This window comes from Typha latifolia, chromosome 8 (assembly GCF_019914945.1).
Source record: "Typha latifolia isolate L0001 chromosome 8, TyphaL0001v2, whole genome shotgun sequence".
In the NCBI taxonomy this organism is placed as follows: domain Eukaryota; kingdom Viridiplantae; phylum Streptophyta; class Magnoliopsida; order Poales; family Typhaceae; genus Typha; species Typha latifolia.
This window is the reverse complement of record NC_133093.1, coordinates 8,786,557-8,797,784: the sequence shown is the minus strand read 5'-3', so window position 1 is coordinate 8,797,784 and position 11,228 is coordinate 8,786,557. Positions and strand designations below refer to the sequence as shown.

Sequence of the window (11,228 nt, the reverse complement as noted above, 5' to 3'; positions counted from 1 at the left end):
TCAGGTCATGGTCAAACCCTAAGGGTCATCAATTAAATGTACAATATTATTATATATATATATGATATCAATTTTTAGCGTGTGTTTAATTAAATGTAGAAAAGAACAAGAAAAGGAAAAGGTTTTAATAGGAAAAAGATAGAAAGAAAAAGAGAAGTCGGAGACGAGAGCGCTGTTGCCCTGCCCATCATCTCAACTTCTTTCTTCTTGCCTGACCTCCTTTTGTGGCTTTTCTCTGCTCTCGCGTAAATATCTACGATGAAATTAGAGAGAAAGATATTTGTTTGTTTGTTTGAGATCAGGCCGAGTTAAGCTTGTGAATCCTCTTAACTTCTGTTTTTCTACTTGTACTCAGTTTTCTGCTGCCAACCGCAGCGAATTATCAGTTTCTTGCTCCTTTTTGTGTTTTTTTTTTCCCGTCTGGGTTTCTTCTTTCTTGATCAGCAAGACTGGTTTGTGGCATTCCCAGCATTCTAGAACGAATTTCTTCAATACCCAATTCGGTTCCAGAGGAGCGGTTACCAAATTGCGGGTCTTTTTGTTGCTCGGTTGCATCCTTCGCAATTTGGGGAATGTCTTGTCTCTTGTCTTTTAATTCATATATTTTGTAAGTATTTAAAGGCTTGGACTTTATGGGTTCGGGCCGTGATTTTGTCGAGATTAGCTCGGATGAGGAGGATTTTGATCTGGAGAATCCTAGCGGCGACTCCTTTGATTGGCTCTGTGACCTTCTTGGTCCTGTGGGTGGAGGAACAGAGGGAGGTGATGATCTTATGGTTGTGGATGAGCTGTCGACCCCGTTGGTGGTGCAAAAGAAGAATCTTGATTCCGTGACGCCGGCGAAGGGTGGGGAACAAGGCAATTCTGATGAGGATTGTCAAATTCTGGAATCTGACCCTGGTAATCCAGTTTCGGTTGTCGATGATAAGAAAGATGGGGGAGATGATTCAGGTGAACTGGCGATAGTTGGTGAGAAGGGGGAGGTAGCAATACTTTCTTTTTCATCCTCTTTCTGCTAGCATTTCTTTTTCTTTTCTTTTTTCCTATTTTTCCATGATATTGCTAGTTAGCCTTTTAGTCCACTGCATGGTGAGTTCTCTTTTGCTAATTGCAAAATAATTCGCTTGGTATTTTGCTTTTGGTTTTCACATGATGATTAGTGATATGATCTTGTATGAATTAGTGCCAAAACGGATGTATGGAGTGGTTCCTTCTTCTTTCTTTTTGTGCTTCTGGGAATTTTCTCATTGCCTACTCTCGTGATTTATGATCTTGTTTGTCCGTTTTCACTTATATCCTGTGAAAAATCTTATGTCTGTTTAGTGTATGCAATAGTTTGAGTTGAAGTGCTTGATATGATACTACTATGGGACCTTCTTCCGGAAAAAGAAGATATCCAGATTTTAAATCTTCTATCTGTCTTTTTAAGCCACAGAAAGTGAGAAACAATCTAATCGCTCAACAGAAAAGGAATGAAGACATTAACAGGATTCTTCTTAAGAGTAAGAGTCTAAGAGAGATGCAGCGCAAGTAAGAGGAGGACGAGGGTAACTAGGGAGAAAAAAAAATATTATAGGGATGAGCTATCATATTAGCTTCCCATCCAAAATACACTGAGCAGTTCTGCTAGCAATCTCAAACCATGTACCCTGTTATGGGTTCCCTATTACTCTGAAACTTGTGGTTTTGCGACATCTTTCTTGTATCTCTTGCTGAATTTCCCTAGTCCCTGTCTTTACTCCTTCCGTAGTAGTAGCTGATCATTGGGTGTTGTTTATGTTGTTGTTCATAACAAGTATGAGGTGTTCCCAGATTTTCCATAAAACATGTTTCTCCCTACTTCCAAATGATTCGGCATGTTGCCAATTTCAACTAATTTGAAGCCACTCTGTCCTTTCTTTTCCTATTCTCTTTTCATCTCTTCTACATGCGACGCTTGCTCTGGCTCTCCACAATCACGAGAGCATAAATTAGGAAAGAGAAATATGTTAGACTTATGAACCAATGTACGATGAAAAATGCATCTTGGATACCCAGTTCAAACCCCTTTTGAAGTTGCTCCTGAAAAGGGCTGCCAATTTTCCATTATTGATCCGTTGTTTGATGTGTTGTATTAGTTTACATTCTGACCTTGTAGGTCAATTGGTAGAAGAGTCATGAATTTTTAACATATTTCTTGCATAGCATTTCCAGTGGATAATTAGTTATTAAATTATTTGTAGGTGTAGAATTCTTAATGTGTGTTTCTTCCATTATCAGCACATCCTTATTACTCACGTGATTGTGCAGCTTTCTCCTCAGTAGCATCATTAGATTTTAAGTGTATTCTTACTTATTATGAGAATATTCATAATATTTGTAGAATTTTATGTTTTTGAGATGCCTGACCTATCTTATCATGTAATATGTAGCGTTTATTTATTCTGTTTTACGATGATCTTTCGTTCTGTTTTGTTTGTAAAGGTTACTAATTATTTTATGCTAATATCTCTAAAGATAGGGAATCATGTTTCTTGATGAACATTTTCATGTTCTTATATGTGCGAGAAAAAAAAATTCGAATACAATTGTTAACTTGCATTATTGGAATGGCAAACATTGGCAAGTAGATGCCAATCATCATTCCAAAAGTAAGATGCCCAACATAACAACCTCAAATAGCATAATTTAGCAAAATGTTCAAGCATAAAATTCTTATCCTATGCGGTGTAGGCCATCCACCAACTGACTGTTTGTCCTTGGGTCCTTGAGTCGATAATCCTGTTTCTTTAGCCACTATTTTCCTCTTTTTTACCCTTGAAGTGTGAGATTTATTTAAGAAATCCACAACTCTTCACTTACTCATTTCCACTTCTTATGAAGAAAAAAAGAACACAAAACTAATGACTAATTTTCTTGTAAGATAGTATAAACGTCTACCATCTGTTTGATCATAACAATGATGTTCACCATTATTGGACCTTGAAACATAGGTAAACATCATAATGATATACTTCTTGCTTTTTCTCTCTTTAAAGTTGTTAAAATTGGCTTCTACACAAGCTTAGTTTGACATCGTGATGGATGTGGGATAATTACAGTTTTTACTCTCTTTATTATGATATTGTTTCTCATGGAATGAGAGAAATGTGCATTTCAAGGGAAATTGAAATCTGTTCTATAATGGTCTTGGTCCATTTTATATCTCAAACATGGTGGTCTTTGAATGTTAAAGCTCCTAGTTAGTGGAGAATCTCCTTTACATATGCAGTACAGGCTGCTAAAGCTTGCTCTTTAGGTCTTATTGCTATAAATTTGCCATATTCGTTTCTCTAGAACAATTGGAAGAAACTATATTATTTATACTTGCAGCTGCAACTGATTTTATCTGGTTATTACTGGTGAATAAACTTTTCTCATTCCTTTGCAGTTGGCATGTAGGGACTTCCCTCATCCACGTCATTCATGTGCTAACTTCCCCTTCAGAACTACGTCGCATGAGAAGCACTGTAACATGGTGAGCCTATATATAATTTTGCATGTTTTTCCTAACTTATCTTAAATGCTTGCCTTCATTAGTTTCCTTGGAACTTAAAAGTTGTGCTGCTTGTTCAAGAAAAATATTTCTGTTCTAACATCAATACGGTGCATTGGTTATGATTTTGGTAAATGCAGTGCCACTGTTATGTATGTGACTGCCGAGCCCCTTGCACCTACTGGGGTGATGGTGCCTCATTTGATGATCATTGCCATTCTACAGATAAGGATGGAAAGTGGAAAGCACTGAGGCAGTTCTTCAAGGACAAAAAATCATTTCCAATTTCTCAACCATTTCGATCTTCCAGACCAAATGTACTCCGCCCCTGCTCAGCAACTAACAGGGCCTCTCCCAATACAATCAGCCAAAGGCAACAGCAGCGCCCATTGCTTGTCTCTCTGCATGGCCACAGAATTGCCCAGCACTCAAGCAAAACCCACCCACTCAATCTGAGAGCACAGAGCGTCCAGAGAGAAAGAGGTGTCACTGGTGCCTTTGCTGCTCAGCTTATGTACTCACGCACAAGATTTAAAAGGGTTGGGACTGCTCAACCTGGTCTTATGAGCTTGAATGCCAACAAATCTCAGTTCAGTGTTTTCAATAAGGGGCAGATGCACCAAACTGCACCAGGGAGATCTCATTATGCACAGATAACACCACAAAGATCACGGTCTGCTCCAGTAACATTAGTTGAATCCAGCTTAGATGGGGTTCATAATAATCTACCGCAGGGATCTAAATGTCCACTTGTAACGTCACAGAGGCATCAGAAACAACCAGTGACGTCCATTGGTATTAGCACATTTGGGATACAGGATTCTTCACAACAGAAATCTCAATGCGCACCAGTAACAACAGACAAGCCTCAATGCCCACCAACGATGCCAGTGGATGTTAGCACGAGCAGTTGGCAGGATATACTTGCTAGTCTAGAAATCGAACTGGGAGTGACAGGCACTTACTGTAGAAACATCACGGTACCAGAACAATCTTCAAGTGCTTCTTCTCGACCTTCAGACTGCGGTCAGTTATCTTGTCAGACAAATGCAAGCCAGGAAATGGATTTCTGTGGCCAGTCTTCTACTGAAGAGATTAACCTGGATGCTTTAGACCTTGGTTGCTGTTGGTTGAATGATTCGATAACCCCGAATATTCAGGTGCACGGCCAGGTAGCAGATTCCCATGGATCGACTGGACAGCAATTGGACCTTCCGACATCCGGGAGCAATCCAGATTCAGGAGAGGTCCATCCGAATAGTCCTCCATCTTCGTTCCAGGAGAGAGTAGCCGAAGCTGCCCAAGACTTCGGAGGATCTTTAGCAGAGTTGTAGGTTGGTGATCTCAGTAGCAAACAACTTCTTTCGACAACTTACCAATACATTTCTTTTCTTCTGTGATAGTGTCAGTTCATAATTTGTCTTGTTAAGAAGGAAATAACATAGCTCTTGTACAGTTCTGCTGATGCCAAAAGCAGCTCTCTTTTTTTCTATGTTGAGTTAAATATGTAACACAAAAGTTGATACCTCTAATGCAAGGTTCACTATTTTTCTCTGCATTCTTCCGAATCACACCTTGTATTTAAGGAAAATGCAAAAAACACCCTCTGTTAGGTTAAATTTAACAGTGTTTAAATGGACATAAAAATATGGAATTGTTTATTGCATAGTAAAATCATTAGTGACGAGTAACAGAAGTGCTTTTTAGTTCATTTACAAAGCAGATAGGTTGTGATTTGCAATAGTGAAAATGTCAGGGTTGAAAGGGAAACTTGCTTAAATGTAGGGTATGTTATATGAAAAACTTCTCTTAGTATTTGGTTGGAATTTATTGTCTTTTAGGGGGGGGTTTTGGCAGAAGCCAGGATGCTTCGTATGGGTGCCCATAGCCAACCAACTCCACCATTATGCTACTGCTACTCCACCAAACTCCCCATGCAAACTTCAACCAGAGCATCCTCCCGCTTCTATGTCAATGCACGCAGCTCACCCATCTCAAGCAACTCCAAAGCCTACCTCATTGCCTTTGGCCCGTGGCCGGAACCAGTTCCTTCTCCTTCAAGCTCGTCCTCTTCTGGTGCCTTTTCCTCGACGAACTCCGGTACGTTCGCCTCGTCTTCGACAGCCTTGCCAATCCCAACTCCTCTCGCCTTGATTCCTTCTCCGCCGTCGACCTCTTCAACCTCGTGATTCGCAGGCGGAAGGCCTCGCCCTGACGAGTTCATCTATCCCCACGTGCTCAGAGCTTGCTCGGACAATTTCGACGTTAATTTGGTCAAATCGGTTCACGCTCATGTCGCAAATCTGGTTTTGATGCGTAAGGTGTGGTGCGGACGTCGCTTCTTGATGCTTACGCGGGGTACTTAGATATCGCGGTTGCACGCGAGCTGTTTGATGGATTGTCTGATGGAAAATGTGGTTTCTTGAACTGCTTTGATTTCCGAAATGGGTTTGCGCTGTTTGAGGAAATGCGCGAGAGGGATGTGCCTTCGTGGACTGCTGCTCAGCCAATTTTTTACCATTTTATCTAATAAAATTTATAACGAGCAAAATGTAATTAACCCTTTTTAATATTTTTGAAGTCCAACCCTCAGTTCCAAAGGAATGTGGCAAATTATAAGGGTAAGGACTTATATTATAATTATTTGTCTCTCACCTCCTTACCTATGATCTAGATTTATGAAGGGCATCACTTTCTTCTGGCGAGGTGTATGAAATGACCTGTTTGCTTGATACTAGCTGCCATGGAGGTTCTCAAAATGATCGTCTTCTGCGAAAATGTTATATCAGATGAAGTTAAGCAAGCAGAGAAATATACATGGTATTGAAGAGGAATGATCCTGCCTTGCTCTGGCTTTCTTAAACCTTAGTTGACATATTTAACAATTTGTATTCTAAGTTTTAGATAAATCAGCACAAAGTGAAGAGAGATGTGGAACTCATAAACTGGACGGTTATTACAACTTTTAGGTCCTCATTTAAGAAAAACTGATTCTAATCGAGTCGAGTAAAGTTAGTTTTATCTTATTATTTGAATTTTAAATAAATCGAATAATACGTATAAGGATCTGATCTGCTAGGAATTTTTACTCTTATAAATATGTATGGACATGCGTTGATAATTATCATTGAATGAATCTGAGTTTAGTCAAATTATTATTTTCGTTCTTATCTTTTACCGTAGCCGTTAGATCGTCTTTATCTTTCTAAAAGTAGACCATAGTCGTAGAAGCATCCCGATCTTCCAAATCCTAGCCACCTTTCACCACCAACAGCCACCATATCTTAGCGCCGTAACATCAATTAATTATCATTCTACCATATTCGACCTTGCTCCACTATTTTATCAATATCTTTTCATTCAGACGTCAGATTCTCGTGAAACTAGATCCATTAGAACCCTAACTTCTGATGCTACCTCCATATAAATTTTTACAATTTTTTCACTTCCAAATCATTCCAAATCTAATTCATAATAAGTTTTAATCCTATTCTTATGACTGCTTGTAGTTGATTCTCAGAACCCCTAATCTCCAGATATTGTAATCAATTTTTTACACTTTACTTAGAAATTTGATACAAATATTCTGAATTGTCGTATTTATAATACTTTGTTTGCAGGTTTGAGATCATATTACTTTTCTTTTCATTTTTTATTTTTCTTTTTAAATCTTTTCTGATTGAGGAGTTCATATAAGTTGTTTAGTGGAACTACGAGAATATAGCGGGAGATGCACTCCATACCAATATCTTCCTACAGTTCTATATAATTTTGTTCTTGGTTAAACATTCTTTGTTTAGTACTCTCTTAGTTGATCACAAAAAAAAACTCTTAATTTTTGTATAGTAGTTGGAAGAGAAAACAAGGAGAAAAAAAAATGGAAGAAAATGCGATAGAAATAAGAGTAGGGAAAGGCATCTCATTTTTATTTTCCATTCCAAACCAAATAATATAACAGAGACAAATTAGAAAAATAAAATGAAAAGAAAAAAGAGAGCAAAGGAGACAGAGAATCCCACTCAAAACCTCACAATTGATTCACCCGCAGAGAGTCCATCAATCACCACAATCCAAAATCCAGAATCACAATCATCTTCTCAATTCCCTCGTCTCTGTACACTCAACTTTAAAACCCAAAAAGAGAAAAAGAATTGCGAGAAACCAACACAATAAATAAACCACAGAAAAGAAGAGAGAGAGGAGAAAAAACACGCGCCTACTACACCTGAGTCGTGCTGGGCTCCACCTTGGCCGGCACCGACGAGGGCCTGAACGGGGCGGGCACCGCCACGTGATGGTTGGTCGTCTCGTCGCCGTCGTCGTGGTACGCGTAGGCGGACCCGCCGTGCGTCGTAAGATCCATACCGGCCATCTCGTCCTCCGCCGAGATCCTGAGCAGCTTCAGCTTGCGTAGGAGGAGGAAGAGCGGGCCCATGGTGACGCTCACCCACCCCACGATCACCAGCACCTGCACCACGTGCGCCGCCAGGAGGCGCCCGCCTCCACCCATGAAGAGCCCGTACGGCCTGCCGGGCCTCCCCGGGTACACCTCGTTCACGTACTTCTCGCGTGCGAACAGCGCCGTGAAGATGATCCCCCATGTGCCGCAACCCCCGTGGAGCTGCGCGGCCTCTAAGGGGTCGTCGTACTTGACCAACGAGGCGAGCTTGTTGAGCCCGATGAGGACCCACGCAGAGACGAACCCGCAGATGATGGCGGCCCATGGGTCGACGACGGAGCATCCCGAGGTGATGGCGGCGAAGCCGCCGAGGAGCCCGTTGCAGACATCGATCAAGTTCCAGTGCCCGGTCTGGAGCTGCTTCCCGAACAGGGTGGTGAGCCCGGCGACGCTGCCGGCGAGGGTGGTGGTGACGGCTGTCCGCCCGACGGCGGACCACTGGCCGTGGATGGAGCCTGAGGGGCCGTACGACTTGAAGATGGTGAGGAAGGAGCCGGGATTGAACCCGAACCATCCGAACCAGAGGAGGAAGGTCCCGAGCACGACGAGGGTGCTGCTGTGGCCGCGGAGGGTGACGGCTTGGCCATTCCGGTTGAACCGCCCGATGCGGGGGCCCTCGATGAGCGCCCCCCAGAACCCGGCGATCCCACCAACTAGATGGACAACCCCGGAGCCGGCGAAGTCGATGACGCCGGAGCGGAAGAGGAGGTCCTGGTCGAGGTTCTTGGCTGGGGAGGCCCAGCCGTCGGCCGCCCAGAACCAGTGGGAAACAACGGGGTAGACGAAGCCGGTGAGGAAGGCGGAGTAGATAAGGTAGGCGACGAACTGGGTGCGCTCGGCGATGGAGCCGGATGTGATACCGGCGGCTGCGATGGCGAAGGCCCACTGGTAGAGGAAGAAGGGATAGTCGAAGCCGGTCTGGGGGAGCTTCTTGAGGCCGAAGAACTGTTTGCCGATGAAGGGGTTGGAGGGGGCGCCGAAGGCGAAGGCGAAGCCGAAGAGGTAATAGAAGAGAGCCCCGGCGGCCGCATCGAGGACGTTCGTCAGCATGATGTTCATGGTGTTCTTGGCGCGCACCGAGCCGGCGCAGAGCATCGCGAAGCCGAGCTGCATCGCGAAGACGAGGTAGGCGGAGAAGAGGAGGTACGTCGAGTCGATGGCGTACCCCGCATCGACGAACTGGAGGGAGACCGATTCGAACTGTCCGCAGATGTACGACGCTGCGCCGGTGGCGTTAGCCGCCGCCGCGCCGAACAGCGGAGCCAGGTCGGACGAGCACGTCGACATCTTCTCCTTCCTTCTTCTCCTTTACGCTTTCCAATAACAATACTAGTTGAAGTATTGGGGGCGGGAGATTGGTGGGAATGGCGTTCGTCTTTTATAGCAGATCGCGGTGGAGGAAAACGACAAAATTGTTCATTTTATTTACTTATTTTTTTTATTTATTAAATATATATATATATATTTATTTATTTATTTTTCTGAAGTGGATCCAGATGTATACCCGTTCACTTTCGGCCTTGCGGGCTCTGAGAAAGTCCGAAATAGGGCATTTTGTATATACACCCTTTTAAAATCTTTTATTCGCATATATACCCCTACAATTAATTTGATTTGAGTTAGAAAATAAATTTTATGAGTATAAAAATGGTGGTTATTTTTGGAGGGCTCTATTTTCTATAGAAAGTGTACTGAGGTTAGATTAATTTCTAGGTTGTTAGTATACAAAGGCCTAACTAAATGCTAACAACTAATTAAAAGAGGCCTTTTGATGATACATGATATCCTAAGTTTCAAGGAGTAAAATGTTAAATTAATTAGTACCCGAGTTTGCTATAGATAGCCTATTAGTTTATTGTAATATTTGTGATATAATGAGTCTAATTGTCTTATGCAATATTAATTCTAGTAGAAATAATAATTGTATGCTCAACCATGATTAGAAATACCAATAATTAACTTAGGTTTTATAGATTCTTCGCCTATCAGTTTGATGCATTTTCTTGCATCAAGGAGAAAGAAAGAGATTAAAAAAATATTAACAAATGAGGGAACGTAGTACACCAAAACTATGACCTAAATTTTGTCATTTGGTTGGCACGATCATCTTTAATTAAACATTTTTTGTCTTCTTCTTTTGTTTAAACACCTACAGCTGAGATAGAATTAAAATATTTTGGCTCTCTCTTTCAGTTAGTGGATGCATCAACTTTAGAATCAGGATTCTAATTCATTCAATGGAAGCAAAGAGTCTGGTGCTTTTAATAAATGCACAACCTCATATCTTGGGTCATTGTCATGAATAATACCTTAGATCAGCAACTTGACTTGTTAAATGGATGACCATGTTGATGTTTTCCCGAGAGATTAGACGGCGTTAAAGGAGCTGTGCTTTAATGAATTTATAATCCTATTCATAAATTAAAAATTATACAATAATTTCAAACTATTAGTTTCTTTCTTTCTTTTTTAACTAGGGTTTCTGGTGTCGCTTGAATTCTCCCGTCCTCTGAGTGTCACCGCTAATGTTGTTCTTTTCTCTTTGCCATTCTTTGGGCTCCTCTCTCCGTATCTCTTCCTTTTTTCTCTTAATTTTTTTTATGCAAGTTGCTAACCCTTGTTATCCAGCATGGTGAGGACAGACGGGGCTCTCTCCTCCCTCGTTTAGTCCTCTCCAGTCCATAGCTAATGGCGTTGACTGAGCAGGAGCGAGGGCTATGCTCAGTCTGTTATCCAATCCTAGTCGGCTCCCACCATGGGGGCTTTGATCGTTGCTTGGGTTCCAGCTAGTTTAGGTGATTGAAGGAACTCAAGGCTTTTTGCATGTTGCTTCTTCCTTTCTGGTTGGGCTTCGGCATGGCAGGCTTTTCTTGCTCCTCTCTTCGGGTTCCAACATGGGGAGATTTTTATGGCTTCGTCGCTTCTTTTTTCGCCTCCTCCGTTCATTTGTCATGGTTTTTCTTATTATGTGTTATTTTATTAGACAATTATAATAGTGTTTCATTGATATAATTGAACCATCGTCTCATCTTTCTCGGGGCTCACTTAGAGCTACGGTGTTTGAGTCTACAAATGTTGTGACAATTAACAAATACATTGAACTTCGAAACTTTAAACTTGCTCTTTTGTTTAGGATATAGTATTCTATTATTCTTTTGCACGCTCTTGAGATTTGAAACCTACTTATAGCTTGTGTAGCTAATTTTGCAGCTTGTTCTAGAGTCCTATCACTGATTTGTGATGAATGAAATCTTG

General features: G+C 41.8%; 2 protein-coding genes across 2 annotated transcripts; one reads left to right on the top strand and one right to left on the bottom strand.

The window, feature by feature from the left end:
• Positions 1-126: 126 nt before the first annotated feature.
• Positions 127-5,072, top strand: LOC140794333 (uncharacterized). The gene is made up of 3 exons (XM_073146341.1): positions 127-983; positions 3,410-3,496; positions 3,655-5,072. Exons 1-3 carry the CDS (start codon positions 633-635, stop codon positions 4,846-4,848), a joined length of 1,632 nt encoding a protein of 543 aa, XP_073002442.1. The 5' UTR covers positions 127-632; the 3' UTR covers positions 4,849-5,072.
• A 2,661-nt stretch (positions 5,073-7,733) lies between these two features.
• LOC140794349 (ammonium transporter 1 member 2-like) lies at positions 7,734-9,260 on the bottom strand. The gene has a single exon (XM_073146363.1). The coding sequence runs from the start codon at positions 9,258-9,260 to the stop codon at positions 7,734-7,736; it is 1,527 nt and encodes a 508-aa protein (XP_073002464.1).
• Positions 9,261-11,228: the final 1,968 nt, after the last annotated feature.

What these genes read in the sequence shown, in the direction of transcription:
- LOC140794333 (XM_073146341.1), top strand. Translation starts at nt 633, where the DNA reads ATGGGTTCGGGCCGTGATTTTGTCGAGATTAGCTCGGATGAGGAGGAT. An exon ending in TAGTTGGTGAGAAGGGGGAG is followed by an intron (nt 984 to 3,409) that starts GTAGCAATACTT and finishes ATTCCTTTGCAG; the next exon opens with TTGGCATGTAGGGACTTCCC. An exon ending in ATGAGAAGCACTGTAACATG is followed by an intron (nt 3,497 to 3,654) that starts GTGAGCCTATAT and finishes TGGTAAATGCAG; the next exon opens with TGCCACTGTTATGTATGTGA.
- LOC140794349 (XM_073146363.1), bottom strand. Translation starts at nt 9,260, where the DNA reads ATGTCGACGTGCTCGTCCGACCTGGCTCCGCTGTTCGGCGCGGCGGCG.